Below are 20,952 nucleotides of genomic sequence, written 5' to 3' on the forward strand. Positions count from 1 at the left end.
GAAACTTTACAGCTGGTTTTCTGAGCATCAGTCACAAATTCAACAAAAGTTGGATTTTGATGAATAGGAATAGAAGTGTACCTTGGACTCTTCTGGGTCATTCCAACTGGATCCAGAGTTCAGGTTCAACGATAATCATGACAGAACTCTCCTATGGGAGGGGTGAACATGCAGTTTTAGAGCACACTATGCATCAGCCCACTATTTGCTTGAGACATACGTTAAGTTCAGGTGCAGTTCCTCACTTTTAGGAAGCTTGTCGTTCTGCTCTACTAAAGAAGAAGAAGACATTAAACAAGCGTTTAAACAGCTCAAGTTTTATAGAAAAAATATCAAAATATGTTTGTCTGATTCAGAAGTAGTTCTTTAGGTGTCCGCTTTGTTAGAATCTCCGGCAGAAGCTCAGCTACCGAGTTGTGAACGTTCATCATTGTCGCCGAACAAATTATTCACTCATTCGGTTGACTAGAGGAAAACCCTTCGAATAACACAGTCTAAGCAGATTTTCTCGAAGCCCATTCAACAAGCCATGCTTTAAAGCTAACACTATAGTGTGTTCTTCGTTGTTCAGCTCAGTATCCCTGGGTTAAATAGTTGTGATTAGATCATGGTACAAATTATTCGGCTCTGTTTCGAGAACCAGTGAATCTTCATTGTGACATTTAAACAGAACAATTTACTCAGAGAGGTGAGCTATAAAGAGTAGGTAGAAAGTGCGATGTAAATCAAAAGTACCTCCTGCATCTCCCACTGAAAGTTGCAAATAGCTTCATCGGGGCTGTAGACCTGGTGATTGCTCACAGTTCAATAATTAGTTTGTTGTAATGATAGAAGAAATAATTCCCAGTGTTGGTTATGTGTTTTAATTGTTTTCTTCGTTTAAAGTGTGTGTAGCTGGTCACTGCCCTCAGGTCCGAGAAGTTAGGAGCCCAAACTACAGTACCAGCTGACCACAAGGCATTAAATGCGCTGAAACAGCTGGACAATATCGTGATCGGAAAGAAGGATAACGGTGGGGACACTGTTGTCATGCGATGCCGTACCGGCAGACTGGCAATAAAAATATGACGTCTATAGTGAATAAGATCAAAATTGAAGTGGGTGAGCGTTTGCGAGCCAAGATGAACCAGTAATTGTCAGGCATGTGCTATTGATTGTCTCCCATAGGTTTAATCCAAACACAACACTACGGCCTATCAAACATTCGCTAGACAGACACCTCCATGGGTCCTATAGTAAACGGACTGAATTCCATACTCCATGAGTTGGTCAGATTTATTGTGAGTGAGCAAAATTATTTAGCGAGTTATACAATTCTCGTAATAATCAAAATATGCACATGGATATACACTCAACTCCGTCCACACTACTTTTCTGCAATACTTACATTCGTTGAAAGAATTTCCTGTGGAGTTTTCACATTCCTTCACCCTTGTTTGTTCGCCTGCAACATCGAATTGTATGCGTATGGAGCAAGTGTATGGAGGCAAGTGCTCCAAATGTATCCTAAATTGGGCACGCCAAACCACCCGACTCAACTCCGTCCACACTACTCTTCTGCAATACTTACATTGGTTGAAAGAATTTCCTATGGAGTTTTCACATTCCTTCACCCTTATTTGTTCGCCTGCAACATCGAATTGTATGTGTATGGAGAAGTGTATGGAGGTAAGTGCTCCAAATGTATCCTAAATTGGGCACGCCAAACTACCCAGATACTGATAACATAAACCTTAGGATTGTAGTAAATTTTTACGTAATTGAAAATTCATTCAACGAATTTTCACGAAGAGGTGGGCATTAGCTATTTGATCGAAAACAGGATCGAGACATATACATGCTAGAAAGTGCTGCCTTGTAAGTTCCTTTGGATGGCCGAAGGTATGAAATTTCACGGGGTCATCAGGTAACCTGAGTGTTCCATTTCCACGCTTTCCAGTGAATAGTGGTTAGCCTCGGTTGATACTTATCAGCTCTCACAATCGGCTTATAGACGGCCCAATTTGGCACCTGCTGTCCGCATATTGTGAGGCTGTAAACAGGTGAGAAGTGTATTCGTCCACAAACCATGTCAGGTTCAGCCAAACCGTGTATATACAAAGTACCGATTCCAAGTGAATCGTCGTCTAAATAGTACCGAGTGGTAAACAGACGTCAAACATGTTAGAAACTGTCAAACACTGATACATGTGTCTTGGTGACAACATGTGAGTTGGATCTGAAAAATGACGTTTGAAATCGGTGACACAGATCAGGAACTTGCGTAGAAACGATTTGTGCGCATGAATAAGACCTTAGATGAGCAAAGACCTCTTGGCAGGGTTCAACTTCGTCACGCACGTTACATGTTCGGGCGTCGTTCTGCGTCACCAAGCGCAGCATTGTAAATCGGACCACACTCCTGTCACTAGTTCACGCGTTTGTGCTTGTTCACGTTTGCACCTAGCTACTCCGGGTGCATGTGCACCTGAAACGCCCCATGTTCACTATACATGTTATTAATCGACCGGTCATGTTTTTTTCAGACTGACAAATGCATTACAAATGCACTCTACGCGATAGGACGACCGCGTCTTTCCAGACAGACTTTCATTGGCTGTAACGCGATCCAAAATGACAGTCAAGCTACGAACTGATCGCGTGACACACTGTTAGATTCATTCGCGGAGGAACCTTTCTAAAAATAGCGAACAAATTAAATCCGTTGGGATGCCCCACAACTGCATGATGATTTACTGTCTACCCCCACACTTCTGCGCATGCTAACCAAGCACGTGATCGATTTCGAGTAAAGGTTTTTACTGTGTTTCAAGCAATACTCCCCAGTAAGTAGAAATGGAGGTCTTTCGGAACAAGTGGGCAAACTGCCATGGTGGCTTGGTTTACTTCAACACCGTCCATTTTTTCATCAATTACAGCAAATTCATCGGGTTTCACGTGGGCGTACTTGAATTCTGCCGACCGTATATTCATTACTAGAATTACCGGTGTACTCTCGCCATATTTGCACCATAGTGGCATTTTACCTGAAGCCTTTTCATCTATCGGCCAATCTGATTGAAAGGGGATTTTTGTGGAGCTCGATGTCGGTTGTCCTTCTGATGCAACGAACTTTTTAAAAAAGAAATGGGTGCTTACGGTATCAGGCCAGACTATGCGGAAGTTAAGAATTATTGAGGTTCTTCGTCCTGTTACTGGAGCTACTCTATACAGAATAGCTGAGAAGCACTGTGCAGCCGTTTAATCCCTATTAGGATTTATCAGTAGTATGACTCTGACGGATCTCCGATGCGAACCAAACCTGCATCCTCCGGGTTGGCGGTTGAAGATGAAACCATTCTCAAAATGTTTGTAAATCTAAACTACACAACATGGACTCCAACTATCGGCTGTCTGCTGACTAGCACTTTGTTAACTTACTAAGTTTGTCTACAGCAACGCATCGAAAAACCGAATCGTGCGTACATCTTGCTTGTCCGCAACCAAAATTGTCGGTTTTCATAATAATTTTAGCATTATCTCTATGTTGTCCGTTTTCGAAGCCAAACGAGGTTGTAATCTATTTCTGCATCTTGATACGACATCTAAAACACAGATTCAGTACAAACCGAGACTTTCCAAAAGAAATTTTCGTTGGTTCAATTGGGTGTTTTTTCGTTGTTTCGCACTCCTGGTATCGATTCACCAAAGAATCTTGAATCAACGATTTCCACGATCGCCAGTTTTCGCCAGTCTGGAGCAGCATACAGACCTATGAATTTTGTTGTATCTTGAGTCGAGACACCATGGATGGGTAAAGTTTGACCAGGACAAACTCGCGAATGAACCACTATCGTGCATCATCTACCTCCCTCGGACGATAACCATTTTCGTTCCTGGCATGCCTTTAGGGTATTTCGCATTTCCCCATGTGGCAGAGTTGAATTTACCGGTTTGAAATGAGTGTACTCATGTCACTCTGCGTTTCCGGTTGTGCAATTACACATAAGCCTACTTCACTTCCGTCTGATTAAGAAGCCACCCCTTCTTAATCAGACGTCTACCCATTGGTCTGCAAGAAAGGCGAAGCACAAAGCTCCTAATGCTTGGAGTTTGCCATTACGGTTACAAGTCAACAAGTGTTCTAGTGTGTCCTGAACAGATATATGTCGAGTACCAAGATGACAACCGGTGCCCAACGATGCAGTTTTTCAGGGACAATTTGGTATTGTCCAGACAATGACGATTATAGTTTTCACAATGCGAATACCATCTGTGTTCACTGTAACAGCTTCTCTGCAATCACTCCCTGAGGTAGTTACATTAGATCTCTTGGTCCACCTGACCTGTTTCACGCGGTGCAGTCCACTTGATGATGGCTTTCGATGAATCCATAATGCTTCAGTTATTTGCTTACAACATGGCTGAAGATGTTTAGCTCCGCTCACAGCACATTCGATGCGTTCACGCAGGGAACATTGTTCAAGCCGGTCGAGCTCACACCGGTCAGTATAGATGTGCGTGACCTTGAACTCGACGGGCCATCAGTTTTACAGGTCATATCGCTGTTGACTGATTAACGGTACACAAAGTTTCTGTCTATTTCAGTTCCGAGAATAATGCTCACTTCCTGGAAAGCGGGTTGAGCATCGAGACTTGTATTTGGAGCGCGAAAACCTTCAATTCGGAAGATTGGTGACAAGATATATCGTAACGACTGCCAACACACCCATTCTAAATGGTGCTACCTATCACTATGAGACTTTCAGAATGGAATTATGGCCTCGAGAATGGAAGGCTGACAGTTGTCATTGGCTCTAGTGTTGGTTGGTACAGTGCTACGACCAGGAAAAAGCATTGAAAGACAAGTGACGCTGCTTGCAAAGCAGAACCAGTGGTTTGTTGGCGTGACTCATCGTATAGGGATGCAGCTTCTAGTGATGACGTGCAGACTAAACAGAAGTCTCTTCAACCTGACTATCGCACTTCGTTTTCATCGTGTACGCGTCGTGACGTGTCACTTCGTTGTGCAAAGACACAGGAACCGTCAAATGAAGCTTGTCATTATTTTTACGTTTTGTGTTTCTATTGTTAACTGGGCGTTCCAGTCACCTGCATGTAGTAGCCTTATCCTTTTTGGGTCATTCATTCAAATGCCTTCGGCAAACTGTATTCGGTGATCTATGGGGTAACATCAGAACTGTACACACAGGACCACATTATGCACCGACCAATAATGTGCCATTGTACACCACAGCCTGAATTTCATAATTGGCCCGTTAAATACTATGGTCTGAAACAGTTTTCATAACATGAGCCCTCTGGCGCAGTATTAAGATTTTAATAAAAACCAAGGTGTTCAAGGCCCAATTAAAAGTACGGTGATTTGATTCACAACGGGTAACTGTTCTAAAATAACCCAGTAAATGGTGACCCATTTAATCCTGCTGCTGCGTGCGTCTACCAGTCGCCTAAAATCGGTGAGAAACTCGACATTATTTGTGGCTCAAATATGATATTCTCTTGTTGATCTGATATCGGACCAATCCAGTGGAATCCAAAAATAATCAAAAATAAGGCCATGCAGTGAACTACAAAACAAAAATTTCAAGAAAATTGGTGACCATCCCACTTTACCAGAGCAGACTAGACCAGAAAATCAACAAAGCTTTGGTAAAAAAAAGTTAAAAAATTCTGATATCCAATTTTTCTTGTTGCTGTGAAAAGTTTTAAAAAGCCCGTGTGATTTGCCAGTCTCCTCAAAGCAGGAGCTTTGTTAATGAGTGAGTGGTTAATCCCGTAGTTACGATAACTAAGTGCTTTCTACTTTGGAAACATCAGAACTTCCAAAAAATGTAAAAGTACCGTTGAAATTCTGAGCCCTGAAGGATGCGGCCTATTTACCACAAACAGACCGATTTCCTCGTTCACAGAGTATGAGAGATAGCGTTGTTTAGTTAGGATAATTCAGTCTTAGCACTATTTCACTATTACTGATGAGTAGGAGTAAAAATGTGTGAGGTATTGCTACTCGGTTGCAGTTTAGACTGGCCAAGACCGAAAATTTATTTTGGACAGATGCCCTTAACAGGTTTTTTAGAGCTGATCGCGACCAGTGTCAAAACACTGACAGAATCTATTAACCGACGTCGCTTGGTGATTGATATCGCATTGAATATAAGTTGGTAATTGCCTGAAAGCGTTGGGCAGGGAACCAACGCTTCTCCGCTGTGGGATAAGAATACATCACCAATCTCTGCCCGCGGATGTTTACTTCAAGCTAATCCATATCTCACTACACGAGTGAGTGCATCAGAAAAATGCCCATTTTATATATAAGCTTTATAAACACAAACACTTATGTGCTTATTGCTCCGAATTCCCTTAAGCTAATTCCCCAATAGTGTAAAGATCGAGTCCAATCGAGCAAACGAAAGTTATGTACATCCAGATAGGTGCGGATACGACATATAGGTCTACAAGAGAACGGGTAAACGAATATATCTATATTTTTGTAATGCACTACATATAAGGTTGCTGAAAACTCCTCAACAGCCCACGACCGCTTTCGCCCTTCTTGGGGCTCATCAGGCAGGCGCAGTCCCCGAGTTTCTGTTAACCTTATGTTCCCTCTATGTTATGTTTATGTTACCTTTATGTTAAAATGACTACGTGTGGGAGAGGAGAAGTCATGGAAGCATTTTGTGTGGGAAGGCGTGTAAAAATGGGATTCACAATATCTTGAGAGACTACAGCAGTTTTAGCCGACAAGATTTAAACCTGGACACATGTGCAGGCTTTGCGTTTTGACCGTTCTTTAGGGTCTGTTCTTGCGAGTTGAAACAAGTCTTGGGGTGCTAGACGTCAACGCTGGGAATTTCACGAAACCTAAAGACGTGTTTCGGAAACTTGACTATGATACAGCAGAAGTTATTGAAGAGGCTGTTGAAGTACATGCAATATATATAACTGTCATGCGACGATGAAGTTGGTAGATAACTTTTCGAGTTAACGGTGCAGAACGATAAAGACTGAATAGTTGTGAGAACAGATTGAATGTACAGACAGCGGTGTTACACCGCTTTACAGTAAGGCTTCCGATTATCGATATTTCGATTACACTGAGAGGTGAAAATCGGTATAATAATCTTGATGTTGCTAACTTTAGGTAATTACTACAATAAAGTACATTACATCTCGGGGCATTGAGATAGAGGGGAATGCTCACACGACATTTACACCGGTTCACCAGTTCCATGTTTTAGATTTAGATCGATTTTAGGAGCAAAATGATTGCAACCAATGACAAAGTCATCAGCTTACTTAAGTTAAAGCAAGTAAACTGATTACGAATGGTAAAATAGTTGTGAATCAAGTGGACCAAACAAGACTGGACCTTTCCCCACAGTCTCCTTCAACGGTGCCAAAGGCGCTGGAGCAATCAGGTGACAACAAGTGCACAGTTCTTGCCTTTCTATCTCATGCTGAGGTAAACGTATTAAACAGGTGCGCGCTTGGGACGGAGATGTACTGCTCCTAAGCAGAATTCTGCCAGTCGGCACCAACTAAGTCAGCGACTGATCAACGTGGCAGTACTTTCTTAACGGCTTAAGAAGCTTTATGGTACGAGCAATCGGTCAGAACAAAGAGACCGAGTTCTTTGATAGGGCTACTCGAAGGGGGTCAGGTATTTCTCTGGAGTAGAGACACTGTTTAAGTACATCTGTGGTAAGTACGCTAACGATGTCTAAACCCTCCTGAGGAGCAGCAGTGAAGAAACTTACGTGTCACGTATTTTTCCATCCTTCCGCTGAACGACCATCACATTGATTTCTTCACAATCGTCGGTGACACTGAACGTCGTCAAGGTGTCCTTGGGTCCAGTGAACCGATGGTCAAGCTTTTCAAGACCGACGCTTTTGGAACCGTACTTCGGCATATTGTCACTTCAAAGCGATTCATGGATAGCAACAGTTTTAACGGCCAAGCAAATTTTTACTAGCTTATGCAGGCAGCGAATATCATACCTAATTAGTTACGTTGGTCCTTAATCATTCCTGTCCTCGTTGGCATAGCCCTTTACTTTTCGAGGCTTTTTCGACAACTATAAACAACACTGACACCCACCGATATGAAGGGTCTAAGCTGAGCAGTGTGCAACAGATAAAAAGTCCCCCTGTTTCTGTAACGTGGGCGGCTAGATATTGGTTACGCCTGAACTGAGTCTGTCAGACTACGCGATAAGAAGACAGAGAACCCAATACACGGCTCTATAGACAGGACAAGCATACAGAGTTATTGTGTGAGTATGTAGAATGGCTAAATGGCTTGTTCGTTCTTTCCAACCAATGGTGACGTTCCTGTCGTGAACACACACACTCCACTGGTTGCATGTTGCTAAGCCGTGTTTCGTAAGCTCCGCCAAAGCACCTGCCATTCGGAGCATGTGATGCCCATGGTGACCTTGGTAACACGTCGTCCTCTGCGCATGTACTTTTCATGTCTGGTCACGTCATGACCCGGCAGTGAAGCATCGGTGTTGAGCACTGATGTTATGTTGTCGGCGACGATGATTATGTCATGACATGCAATGAACCCTAAGTTCACGTTCCACTGGACTTTGTGTATGAGGAAATACAGAAGTCCGTGTCGGGAACCATGGCTTTTGGTAGGCGTAGCTAATCCTGCGGACATATCCTTCCTTCAAAGTTCCTCATGCAAACTACCTCTGCTTCAGTCATTTGGAAAAGTTATGAAACCGATTAGGAAGCCATCGTTCCAGAATGGTTCAGTAATCAACTGATGGTTTTATAGCTGTGCGACGCTTCGTTTTTGACACAAAAGCTTGGTCAGGCTAAGTGAGAACGTTATCAGTTTCAGCGAGCTATGTGACCACCGGTTTTCTTGCCAAACCCTCGTGAAACGATGACCTCTGATACACGTTTGAGTGAGCCTGCAGAACAATAGTGAGCAAAATAACCAAGGGACGGATCCATATGTGGCATGTAAAAGTACATCTCGGTTTTCCTAATTAGACAAGAAATGTAATCGACTGTTTGATGTTTACCCGCGGACATAGCTGTGCCTTCGTTTTTGACACAAAAGCTTGGTCAGGCTAAGTGAGAACGTTATCAGTTTCAGCGAGCTATGTGACCACCGGTTTTCTTGCCAAACCCTCGTGAAACGATGACCTCTGATACACGTTTGAGTGAGCCTGCAGAACAATAGTGAGCAAAATAACCAAGGGACGGATCCATATGTGGCATGTAAAAGTACATCTCGGTTTTCCTAATTAGACAAGAAATGTAATCGACTGTTTGATGTTTACCCGCGGACTATTTTGCTCCTTCCATCCTTTTGTTATGGATGATAGTCTGGTTAGTTTTCGAACAGAATCAATCAAATATCATCAAAATACTGGTTAGAGCAAGCGATGTGAGGAAAAAGACGTGGGGTCACCAGCGGATATACGAAGAATGCTACGTAAATAAGTGAAAACTCCGAGAGAAATGTCATCCACAGAGCTTGTTGGACTTGTTGCGATTGTGCTGAGGACAGTATGCAGGTTCATTGTAGGAGGTTACGTGGTTTGCAGAATCCATATCCATATCACTTTCGTTTTGCCAGTCCTGTTTCTGCCCTGAAGCAATAAATCTGTTGGGTAAACACCAAAACAGGGAATTATTGTCGAGTTTAGCTCTCATTAAATCTCACGAGAAGTGCATAATCCTGGCCGTGACGGGAATTGAACCCGTGAGATCTCACGTGTGAGTCGAGTGTTAACACTACTCCAACAGAGCACGCTGGACGCACTCAAATCTTCACGTTTCAACATCCGACTTCCACGCCTGACTGACGTGATCAGTTCGCCCAAAATAGTACACTGGTTGTTCCTCAGTAATTGAAGTTTATACACTCCATTTGGTAGGCATAAGTTCCACATAACAGTCGTCGAAAAGCAGCGAGTACCTGAAGACAGCAGAGATACAGACGAAGCGATCGACTCGAAATAAACTGTTAACTTGCAGATGATAAATTCTACTGCCCAGCCAAACATGCAACCGACTTTCCAGTTATGGAGTGGCACTTACATTGCAACATTCTTCGTGACGAATAGGAACTTACAGACATGGCAAATTTCCCATTCGAATATGTATCCTTTTTGCACCTTACATGCCATCTATGCTTTTTTCTCTTCTCAGGATTTTTAAAGCAGTACTTTCAGCCTGTTTTTTATTATACTGACGTTGTAACGCTGGGGTCGAGAAAAATGGACTTCAGGAAACCACAAGTATAAACCAAAATAAACTTTGCATGATACAGGAAGAACGGAAATCGGTTCATCTGGGTAAATAATCATATGTCTCTGAAAAACTGCAAAGTAACTTTACGAGGTAGACAGCTCGGAGGATTTAGAACTCTTTGCTACTACAGGACACCCGTACTCAAACTGTTTATGCGAGCTTACGTGGAACGTGGTTCATGAAACAAACAAATTCCGACTCTAATTAGTTAGTTCTTAAGTCAAGTGGATTTTGGTGTCCTGTAAGTCAAACCATAGTTTGTTTACTAGATGTCGTGGGCTGCACATGTTTGAGTCTCAACTTCAACAATGTTGCTATGCCTATGTGTTTCTAAACATTGTATGCATGCATGGAAGCCGTGAACACGGACAGTAGTTCGTGTACGGCTGGATAAATTGTAGACATTAACGGTGTCAGTTTTTAAATGACAAGAAAACCGTCGTCAGTACGATTCATTGTTTGAATCACATTTCGCATTTAGGTAGCACAAACATTGGATAAATCATCAGATCCATGAGTGCTAATGAGAAGTGCGTCCATCATTGTACAGAGAGCGAGCATCATATACCCAGCTTTTAGAACACTCTACAGTGGGTACTCAAGAGAGAAACAAACGCGCTTCACCCTAGAGACCACATCGGCTCTTCTCAAGAACTCTAATCCCAAACTGAAGCTGGTAAGAAACGTAGATCTTTCGCACCCGTTCATACCGATGTAGCCTAGAATCAACTTCCAAAAACAGGCGAACTTTTTTCCTGGTGAGGACGTGTTGTAGCGGTGTATACTACTGATGAGACATGCAAGTCGCCTAAGGTCTGATGTCCGAGCGCCGCCCCCACATACGATGACAGATGAATGTTCCTACGGCAATCACGGAGCCGCTTTGCAGTGTTCCTTTGCTATTGTTTAATGCTCAATGGACGACCAGGAAAGTTCAAGAAGACGCAGCTGAGACGTTTACTTTATGTCTAACGTGTTTGCAAATAAACAAGTTCTTCTTTCACTCGGGCAACGTCGAATACCTGTGCTATACAGGTGTGTTCGAATTTGTATGGGAGCCGCTGCAGAAGAACTAATTATTCTCCGATATCCCCCCCATTGGAAACATACTGAAACGACACATCAAGTAATTCAAGGTAATTCAAGGTAATTCAAGGTTAAATGGTCTAAAAAGCAGTTAACTTTACAACGACCATAGGGTGAACGTATATATACAAAGGGACGCAAAAATATGCGTAACGTTTGCTGAGTATCACATGGAGTTAAACAGTGCCAGATCCAGTTTGGACATAAGATATGCATCCGAGTATCACATTAAACCGTGCCAGATCCAGTTTGGACATAAGATATGCATCTAAATTGTTCTTGAAAATGGTTAAACTCGGCGAATGTACTGTACAGGAGTTCCAAATGAAACATACACGGACCGCAAAAAAGTTCCGTCGACAGTTCACCCTCGAGTGAGGTACCGCGAGCGAAAAGTCATGCCTCCTGCCCGTTCGTGGTCGACGTCTGACCAATAGATTTTTCAGCGGATGATTAGGTGTCTTCAGTATATTATATGTTAGAATTAGGTCTCCCCTGATGCACCGATAGTAGAAGTCAAATAGGTTGAGACTGGCAATCCTGTCTTCGTATGGTTTATTATGCAATCCAATTACCAGCTTCGTGGCTCGATGATATATTCGCTGTAGAAGAATTATGTCTTTTTGAAGCCATGGTGACCAAGCTTGTATAGCGTATTCCATGGTTGGTCGGATGTAGGTATTGATTACTCGGGGCAGTGCCAGTCGAGTGAAACGACCAAAAATCCGTTTTAGGAGCGACAGGACTTGTGAGGTCCTCTTGTAGACGGCTGTGCATTGCAAGGAGTTTTTTAAACAGCTGCTGACCCACACGCCAAGATCTTTTTCTTCACTAGTCCAAGAAAGTGGTTGTGGACCCAACGTATAGTTATATGCAAAGGGCTTCCCTACACGGAGCATTTTACATTTTTGGAGGTTAAACGGTAGTCTGTTTTTCAGTGACCAATCATAAAGTGTATCGAGATCTTTTTGTAATCGGTGACTGTCTTCAATGGTGCGTATGCTTGACCATATCTTGATATCGTCCGCGAATAAAGTGATTTTACTGCTCACGAGCTCAGGTATATCGTTTACGTATAATAAAAATAAAGTAGGCCCAAGAACGGAGCCTTGGGGTACTCCACTTGTAGCTGCAATTGGCTTGGACAGAGCGCCGTCAACACATACACGCGCGTCTCGGTCAGCCAAATAGATTTCAAGCCAAGCCAGCAGCTTTCCCGTAATACCATAATGCTCGAGTTTTTGTAACAATATGTTATGGTTCACGCGATCAAATGCCTTGGAGATGTCTAGATAGCATGCGTGAACGGGATTTCCATTGTCCACAGCTTGCGTCCAGTCGTCTAAGGTAATGAGGAGATTGGACAGACAGGATCTGTTTTTTCTGAAACCATGCTGGGCAGCCGAAAGCAATCCGTTTTCCTCTAAGTGTTTAATGATTTTGTTTGCCACCAGTCGCTCAAGTACTTTGGAGATCACCGGCAACAGAGTCACCGGCCGGTAATTTGACACGACCGAACGATTACCTCCTTTATATATGGGAGTGATAACGCCCCTCTTCCAGTCGGTGGGAACCACACCGTTATTTAGGGACGAATTGAATAACTCAGCGAGAGGTGTGCATAGGGAATGAGCACACTGCTTGAGGATAAATGGTGTTATCTGATCGGCACCGGGAGATTTTCTGTGATTTAGTTCAAGTAACGTTCGGAGTACACATTCTGGAGTCACAATTACTTCATGTAGGGAGGTGGGCGGTGAGGGAGACATAAACGACATCCGGCTTATATATTCCTTCTGACAGTAAACAGTGGAATAGAACTCCGCCAGTTCTTCAGCTGCAGCTGACGCAGTGGCCGTCAGTCCATTAGGGGTATGCAGAGGTGAAATACCCGGTTTCACAGACGCCTTATTATTAATGATCCAATAGAGAAGCTTCGGATTTTTTTCCATTTTCTCTAAAAGCATTAGCTGGTAATCCTTTTTGTCGTTCACGACCAGCGTGTTGACTTTATTTCTTAGTAACCGATATTTTTCCCATGTTGTTGTTGTTCGGTGACGTCGGTATTCAGCCCAGGCTGCATTTCGCTCCAGAATCCATTTTCGGGTTCTGCTTCGTAACTTAAAATCGAATCCCATCTGAGTATTCTTTGGAACGAAGTGGGAATGCAAACGTATTTTATTGACCAAGTTCCCCATGAAGCTAGACCATTGCTGGTGGACGTCTGGACCTTCTGACTACCAGTCCGTACAGTGACTCAGGGTATTCGACAGTGCTTTCGTGTTCACTTTCCTGATAATTTTAAGCTCATCATTAGGTCTCACCGCCGAACAAACATAATCAAAAATGTGAAAGACGTGATCACTCGATCCTAGTGGACTTTCATATGCGATGTTTTCCACAACGTTCTCTTCGCTTGTTATGATGAGGTCCAGAATGGAAGGTATATCCGATCCTCTATACCGCGTGTTGGATGATATATAATGAAGTACAGCGAGTGTCTTTCGGAGGAACTGATTTTAATGTCGAACAAATTCACACTGTCCTGCCCCGACTTCCTCATTTCGTTCTAGGAGGACTTTCATCGTAGAAGAGGCGAGCTGGCTCAGTGGTTAGAGCGCGATTTTACTAACCGAAAGGTCCGTTGTTCAAACCTGACCTCTGCCTGTCGACTTCGTCTGTCTAGGCTTGAGCAACCTGGCATTATCCCAGCCCTCGTGCAACCTTCTAGTAGCATGGCAGTTATGCATTGAAAGGGTGCTAGAGCTGAACGATTTTTTTCAGCTCAGACTTCCCACCGAATTTTGCCGTTTTTTCGATATTCCGTAACTCACCACTCAAGTTTATTACTTATCCTAGAATCCTTCAGGCCTTTTGTATATTTCATAAAACGAATCGAGCCCTTCTACGTGGGCAGTCTGTCTAATATTATTGCTGCCGTGGTTGTATCTTTGCTCCAATAGATCAATCGTAATTCCCGAATATGTTTTCCAGTAGCACTCAATTCCTTCTCCTTCCCTTTTCTTGTTGCATACAACGTTCGCAGGTTGCCTTGAAGCCAGCCAAGTACAGGCGGAATCCACTCTATTGCAGCATACACCGTATGCATTAAACTGGAGATCATATACGTCAAAATCAGTCTTCTGGGTCATGTTGTTGTTATATTTAGCGACCATAAAACAAATTAGTGATCCGAACAGGTTATGCGGTAACCATATTTTTTCTTGAGGGCGAAATACATTAGAAATGTGCAAACACTTGGTAGCTGTCCTGACCTTGTACACTGCATTTCCCATCGATCACGCGAAGTTCTGCGGAAAACGTCATGCCGATTTTGATGGTTACTGGGTCACTACGCTTGTACGATATTTTCAGCCCACTAAGGGAAATTCGTTAATCAGACAAAAGTTGATTTCCACGTACATGGATGCAGTGCAATTGAACTACCACAGTAATTTGACTACTGAACTGCACGCAGTTCGCGTCCGAAGTTCAGTATCCCATTGTCATGTTCATCCGTGACGGTTCAGTTACATTCGGCGAACCAGTCGTATGCACATTGGTGGAGATGGAGGAAGCGAAAGGCGGAGTAGACAAGACTTCAGGATAGACAACACACAAGCAAGTTTCTGACTGAACACATGGTCCGGTAGAAGTCTAGACAGCGGAACAGGAAAATTCAGCCAATGGGACACGAAAACAGCATCTGACACAGACTGACGCACTTGGGTGACCTTCAAGCATGGTCCGATCATGCGATAGACCTTGGGTTGTAAATGCAACCTTCCGTCTCCTTTTTTTCAGCCAGAGCTGAGATGGTTGCCCAGTTGCTACTCCAAAAAGCCCCATAGCAATAAGTAAATCCATCAGAATTTAATAGAGCGTATACCCCTTGCATTCATTGAGCGACTATCTTACTAAGCAGACTTAAACTGTTAGTCAGGTGACTGGATTGAATTCGTGATTCGACAGCTGTTGAATTTGGGTTGTAGTTCACTGCAAGATACTTTAATCTGGCCAGATAGATGCACCAACAGTAGGGCATATTTCGACAGCGTCACTACCTAATTCCGCTTGTGGAAACCTCGAAGCACGTCCAGACAAGCGCACAAGGGGTGTTTAGCTTGGGAATAATTTGATGACCACACAAGATGATAAGCCATTGGGTTCATCACCAATCCAGAGGACGGAGTACAATTCTAGCCTTCTTAGTATCTGTCGTACAAGGGACAATTCCTAATCAACGGTGCGATAATACTAGTACATCCATTTTGATGATCAGCCTATCATTATATCCGTGAGTGGTGTGTACGACTTGGAGCTACTTGACACATGATCGCCACTGTTCCACAATCTCGTCCTAGGGGTCCTCGCGTGTTGCAAACGAAATGCTTGCCAAAATAAGCCAACGAACGTTTTGAGTCGCATCTGAAAGCAGTGAAAACAGTTGGACAGATAAACATTTGAGTAGATGAAGTTCGGCAGCAGATTCCTCAGGTTTTGATAAAGCGACTCTCTTGTTCAAAACAATAAAACAATACAAGTGCAGTTGCAAACTTCATTTACGACGCTGTTCAAAATGGGAAGTTATTTTCATTCATATGACAGAAGCTTAATTTTAAAATTTTGGAGAGAGCATTATCAGTTTCATTCTTTCTGGTACTCAGTAGGTAGGCGTGGTTCCTTAAACCCTACAAATACTGTCGAATAAAGGAAACCTCAGTTTCTGGAATACGTTTCCATCCAAAATATGAGGTAACCTTTGTGCAACACATTCAGTGGAAGGACGTCAGAAATATGATTTAGTTGAAACCTAGTTGACACCCACAATAGACCTTGTAATGTGCAACTGCATTCTAATCCCCAAGTAAGCTTAATTTGATGTTCAGTTACGAAGTAAACTCGGAGGTTAGACAGACCTGATCAGTCCAAAAACGCAAACCGAAGGCAAGCCGTCTAGGAGTTTCCATTGGTCCTGTAACGCCCGTCTCCGTAAGAGCCAGTCGATTGTTACTTCACAGAAATCTGGTATGTGACGAGGTCCTTTTCTAACTCATCTTGAGCGGTTTCGTCCAGATCCACTTCATCCAATAACTTCAAGGTCACCAATACTTTATGTTTGAGATATAATTTGGTCTCACTGGTTCCTGATTTTTAATATGTCCGTAGAAAGCTGTCTTAATTACAGCGGCAGGAAATAAGAAACTAACTTGAATGCTGATCGAAAGTCTGTTGTCCAAAATAAGCGTAGTTCATTTCGTTTCCCGAATTTGTCTGATTTCGGCAATAACATGAAACCTCGTCTCCTCAGATATTTTGAAATTACCAGCGTGAGTATCACGATGTTATTTCGATCGGGATTCCCAGTTGCTACTACCCACACATTGTTCATCCAAGAGAAAGAGTCCTCTCTAAAAAAAACCGTTCAAACACTAATACGATCAATAGTGTTTTTAAATATCAGTGTCGGCACGGGTTGGTGCTTTAAAAATACGCCAACTAGAGCAACTGATGGCTGAATATCGTGGACCTCTCAGAAATGGAGACATCGTCCTGCTTCACATGACAGATTGAGAACCAATGTCCGCGGTTGTTATTCTTCAAAATTTATTACAGCCGCTCTTACGAACTACCTGCGAAGGGATTCGCTATCGAATAGAATGTTTATAAACAGCCACCCACCAGGTATCACTAAACACCCCGATGACCTCTATTCAACACCGCGGATTTCAGTAACCATCTGGTTACATGCTGTTCAAAATACAGCATTTGTTTTCACTCCGGCGTTGTGGAACGTGAAACACTCGTGACCAACCGCCGGATATGTACGTTCTGTCAAATACGTGACAAATATTTAGAATCTGGCTACGGTTTTTCGTTACACGCGGTTCCGTGAGCGATGATGATCCAAAAACGAGTGTATACCACATATCTCTGTGATCCACAAAAGGTCCGCTATTTAGTTGATCAGTCTACTTTGATGTCATCACAGTGTGCACCCAGAACCACTCGGAAATCACAGTAAACATGTTTCACTCAGTCAGGCAGTTTTGCATGTCGTTGTTCTTATCGGCTTTGGAAATCTTATCATGTAACTTGTGGATCCACTAATCGACCATTACTTCATCAATGCGCAACGGACTGAACACATCTGCTGAGGACAGCTGAGCTTATCGTGCACTAATATGAAGCGTTCTGAGTTTGTGTTGTGCCAGCATACTGCTAAGTGATTCTAAGTAACAAACCTTGGCATCAGAAACCGGCTGCATTTATCTGTGAAGTAAGTTGGTCTTAACGGGATGCTCGGTTGAATCCTCGGTGGATGTATCGTTTGTGGTATTAGCCAACTTTTTGCAGTACATCCAGTTAAAGAATAGCAAACTGGTGCCAGCTTTCAACAATTCAAAGCTGTTGCCTAAGAGTTGGTCAGTTTGCCAAGCTAGAGGAGTGAGTGCAAACCTATTCACTGTTTTCCAGATTCTTCTCGACTACGAGAATTCTGGGTCACAAAAATGACGCTTTTAGCTATTGGTTTTAGGTAAAATTGATAGTGGTACTTCTACCGAATTCAAGTTCAAAAAATTCTGGTTTTTCATCATATATGACTAATTAACTCAAGATTTGATTGAGTATCGTTAAGACGAAATTTCTGATGCGCTTCGGAAACTGCGTACAGTTTGGGTTCAAATAGGACACTCAAAGGCAGTCAAACAGTATCCAGCAAGTTTGTGAGTAGTACGTTCCGTCAAGAAAATGTATTGCTCCATCTCGAATGTCGTCCAAGATGAAACATGAACAGCATTTTGTGTATTACACCGAGTTGAAAAAACACCATGAAGGAGAAAGATGCAGCCATATTTAGCTGATAGGACTGCAGTGTGTACCAGTTGACCTTTCATATTGTTACTACAAGAAAAGTTGACCACGTTTAACTAAAAATCGAGGTAACCGCATCCGCTATTATTGGAGAAAATGGCACTCGTTTGGCACCTCCGTACCTGCTGGTTGAATTTTACAGATGAACTAATATATTATCAGTATTTCTGCATTCCTTCAGTCAATTAAACACAGAAAATTTTGCCCTGCATATGAATGATGAAGCTGCCGATTTTCAACCCAAGGAGTGGTTGAAATGTCAAAAATACGGATAGAATTTACTAACCTCGAAAGTGCACATCCTGTATATGGCAAATTAAATACTTTCATAAGTAACCTTCTAATAAAGGTCAGTATATGGAGCTAGAATACGAAAGATCCCTTTCACAGTAGAATGCTTACACAGTTGGAACACAGCTGCACTTTGACACGAAGTCCTTCCTACGTTTTGCGCGTTAATGACCAGGGCTATTAGAAAATCTCAGCATTATTGACTGTTTTAACTGCATAGTGGTTTGATTGAGTCAATGCCACTTGAGTACAACTTAATGCAATACAGCTGATGGTGGCCATGATTACTAGTGGTTGCTGATATCATCTTGAAGCGAGATCATCGTAACTTCTCATATTTTTCTCATAGTATCCGCTGGATGATGTGGTATAGACGTCAGCGAAGTTGCAACATACTTGCAGTTGTTGTTTTGGCTGTGCTCACGAGGATACCGTCTTCACATGCAGCTGAGATCGTATGCATGCCATAACTAATAAAACCCGGTATTAACTTCACTGACTGTAGGGAGCACTATGGTTGCGTTATGCAAGGATTACGTTATCAGTACTCTCCAGGAATTAAGATCTCAGGTTGGATTCCAACCATCGTGATAAACGGTGGGACACCTAGCGAATGTTTGCCTCGGATGAAATTGCGCCCTGGGTTCACTAATCGGGTACTTTGCCGACCGCATACTTCGCCCAATACAATTTTGGGGTTGATAGAGCGGCCAGGACAGGGTTCAGTTCACCACAGCAGATTTACATAAACTGCACTGTGGGAACATCGCAAGGACTGGTGCGAGGGGTTTCGAGCATTTGTGCGGTAAGTTTCAGCTTAGTACCGTGAACTAATCGGAAAATATTACCATATTTCAACCAAACTCTCGCGATGTTCAGAACTGAATTAATATCAAGCATAATCGAGTGGGAAATTGCTCCGTCGATGCAATTCCGAGAAACTCACTGACTTCTCCCTAGTTGTCCAATTTAACTGTGCAAAAACGAGTAACAGCGAGAGTCTTGTTCCCACGTCAGCTCCGCAATTTACGGATGAAATGTCAGGTCATAACTAATTTTACTGATTTGGAAAATATGTTCCCATCGGCGTGCGTATTCACTTTGATTATCGAATGATTTGAAAGGCGTGCTCAACAACTGGCGTGCAAGAGTTTCTTAAGCGGCGGAAATGTGAAGTAGTTGATAATCAGGGCAGCCAAACATCATTATGCTAAATACACCCATTTGAACACTAATTTTGTTTTAACGGGGGACTTGGCTGTATTCTAACAAACCCCTCGTTTGTGACAGTGCTTTACTCGAAAATTGTATCATATTTCAGTTTGTCCGATATTCGAAACATCACAGTATACTTTCTTGAATGAGCATTACTCATAAACTTGCTGAAGACCCTTCGACAATCTACGACCGATTTTGCCCTCCTTGGAATGCATCAAGTGGGATCAGGCCCCGATTTTCCATCAACCTCACGTTTTAGCTGAACTTGCTCAAAATGAGGTGTTCTTCATGTAGCACATTCGGTTGAAGAATATCATGAACGAGGTATTCAGGTAGGAAACACTTGATTCTCCCTGGAACACCTAATTTTTTACAACCGGTTGTATTTCTGTTCCAGCATAGCCGCTCCGGAGAGAGCTTACGGAAGGGCCCCAAGATGGTGGTGTAAATAGCTCGCGGTGCCAAGAAAAATGTCGGTACTTCTATCTGGTTGGATGCAATTGGAATTGCATGAATGTCTTCCTGGCTGCTCGGTAGTGAAGAGACACTATGTAACATTATATTTCCAACTGTCTTCTTCCAGCTAGTTCGCAAAATCCAAGCCTCAGGCTTTCGTGTGAATTTCATGGAAATTTCTCTGAGCACAGTGAATCATCTTCAAGGCGATAAATGTCGGAGATTTGGTATTCTCGGATCGGCTTGACATTGTGACCAGTGGAGGAAATTCTGACGGTCTGGAATATTGTCATGCTTACAAATCATAGGAAACAAGCGCTTCCTGGAGGAAATGAGTTCAAGATCCTTGATGACGCCATATACTTTCGTTGTACGAAGGTGCAAAATTAGGCATACTAAATGACCGAGAACATCGCTCCTGTCAACCCGAATAGGGTTTTCAATCAGTTCCCTCTCATCAGAATCGCACTGTGACTTGTATTTCTCCATAATGGATGGGGTATTTCTCTCAGCGTGGGATGTGCACAACCGCCAACCCACCGTTACGCACTACTACGCTCCACAAAAACGCGATGATGATGTCACCTCGATTGGTGATGAAACGTTTGCAATCACATTGCCCAGCTCAGCGAACAAGCCAACGACCACCATCTACGATACCTGAGCTACCAACATTTTCCTCTATAAAAAACAAATAACTATGATATTTGTAAATCGTCAAGCAGCTGGCGGTGTCTCTGTT

General features: G+C 42.9%; 1 protein-coding gene across 1 annotated transcript in view; it reads right to left on the minus strand.

The window, feature by feature from the left end:
• The window catches only part of T265_00139 (hypothetical protein), a gene marked incomplete at both ends in the record, with an annotated part of 14,296 nt that extends 6,378 nt beyond the window's left edge, over positions 1–7,918 (minus strand). Inside the window, 2 exons of the mRNA XM_009163796.1 lie at positions 1,388–1,506; positions 7,764–7,918. Of these exons, the coding sequence (XP_009162060.1) occupies positions 1,388–1,506; positions 7,764–7,918 (274 nt within the window). The remainder of the gene's footprint in view (positions 1–1,387; positions 1,507–7,763) is intronic.
• Between the last annotated feature and the right edge of the window lie 13,034 nt (positions 7,919–20,952).

This window comes from Opisthorchis viverrini (genome assembly GCF_000715545.1).
Source record: "Opisthorchis viverrini unplaced genomic scaffold opera_v5_1, whole genome shotgun sequence".
NCBI lineage: Eukaryota > Metazoa > Platyhelminthes > Trematoda > Opisthorchiida > Opisthorchiidae > Opisthorchis > Opisthorchis viverrini.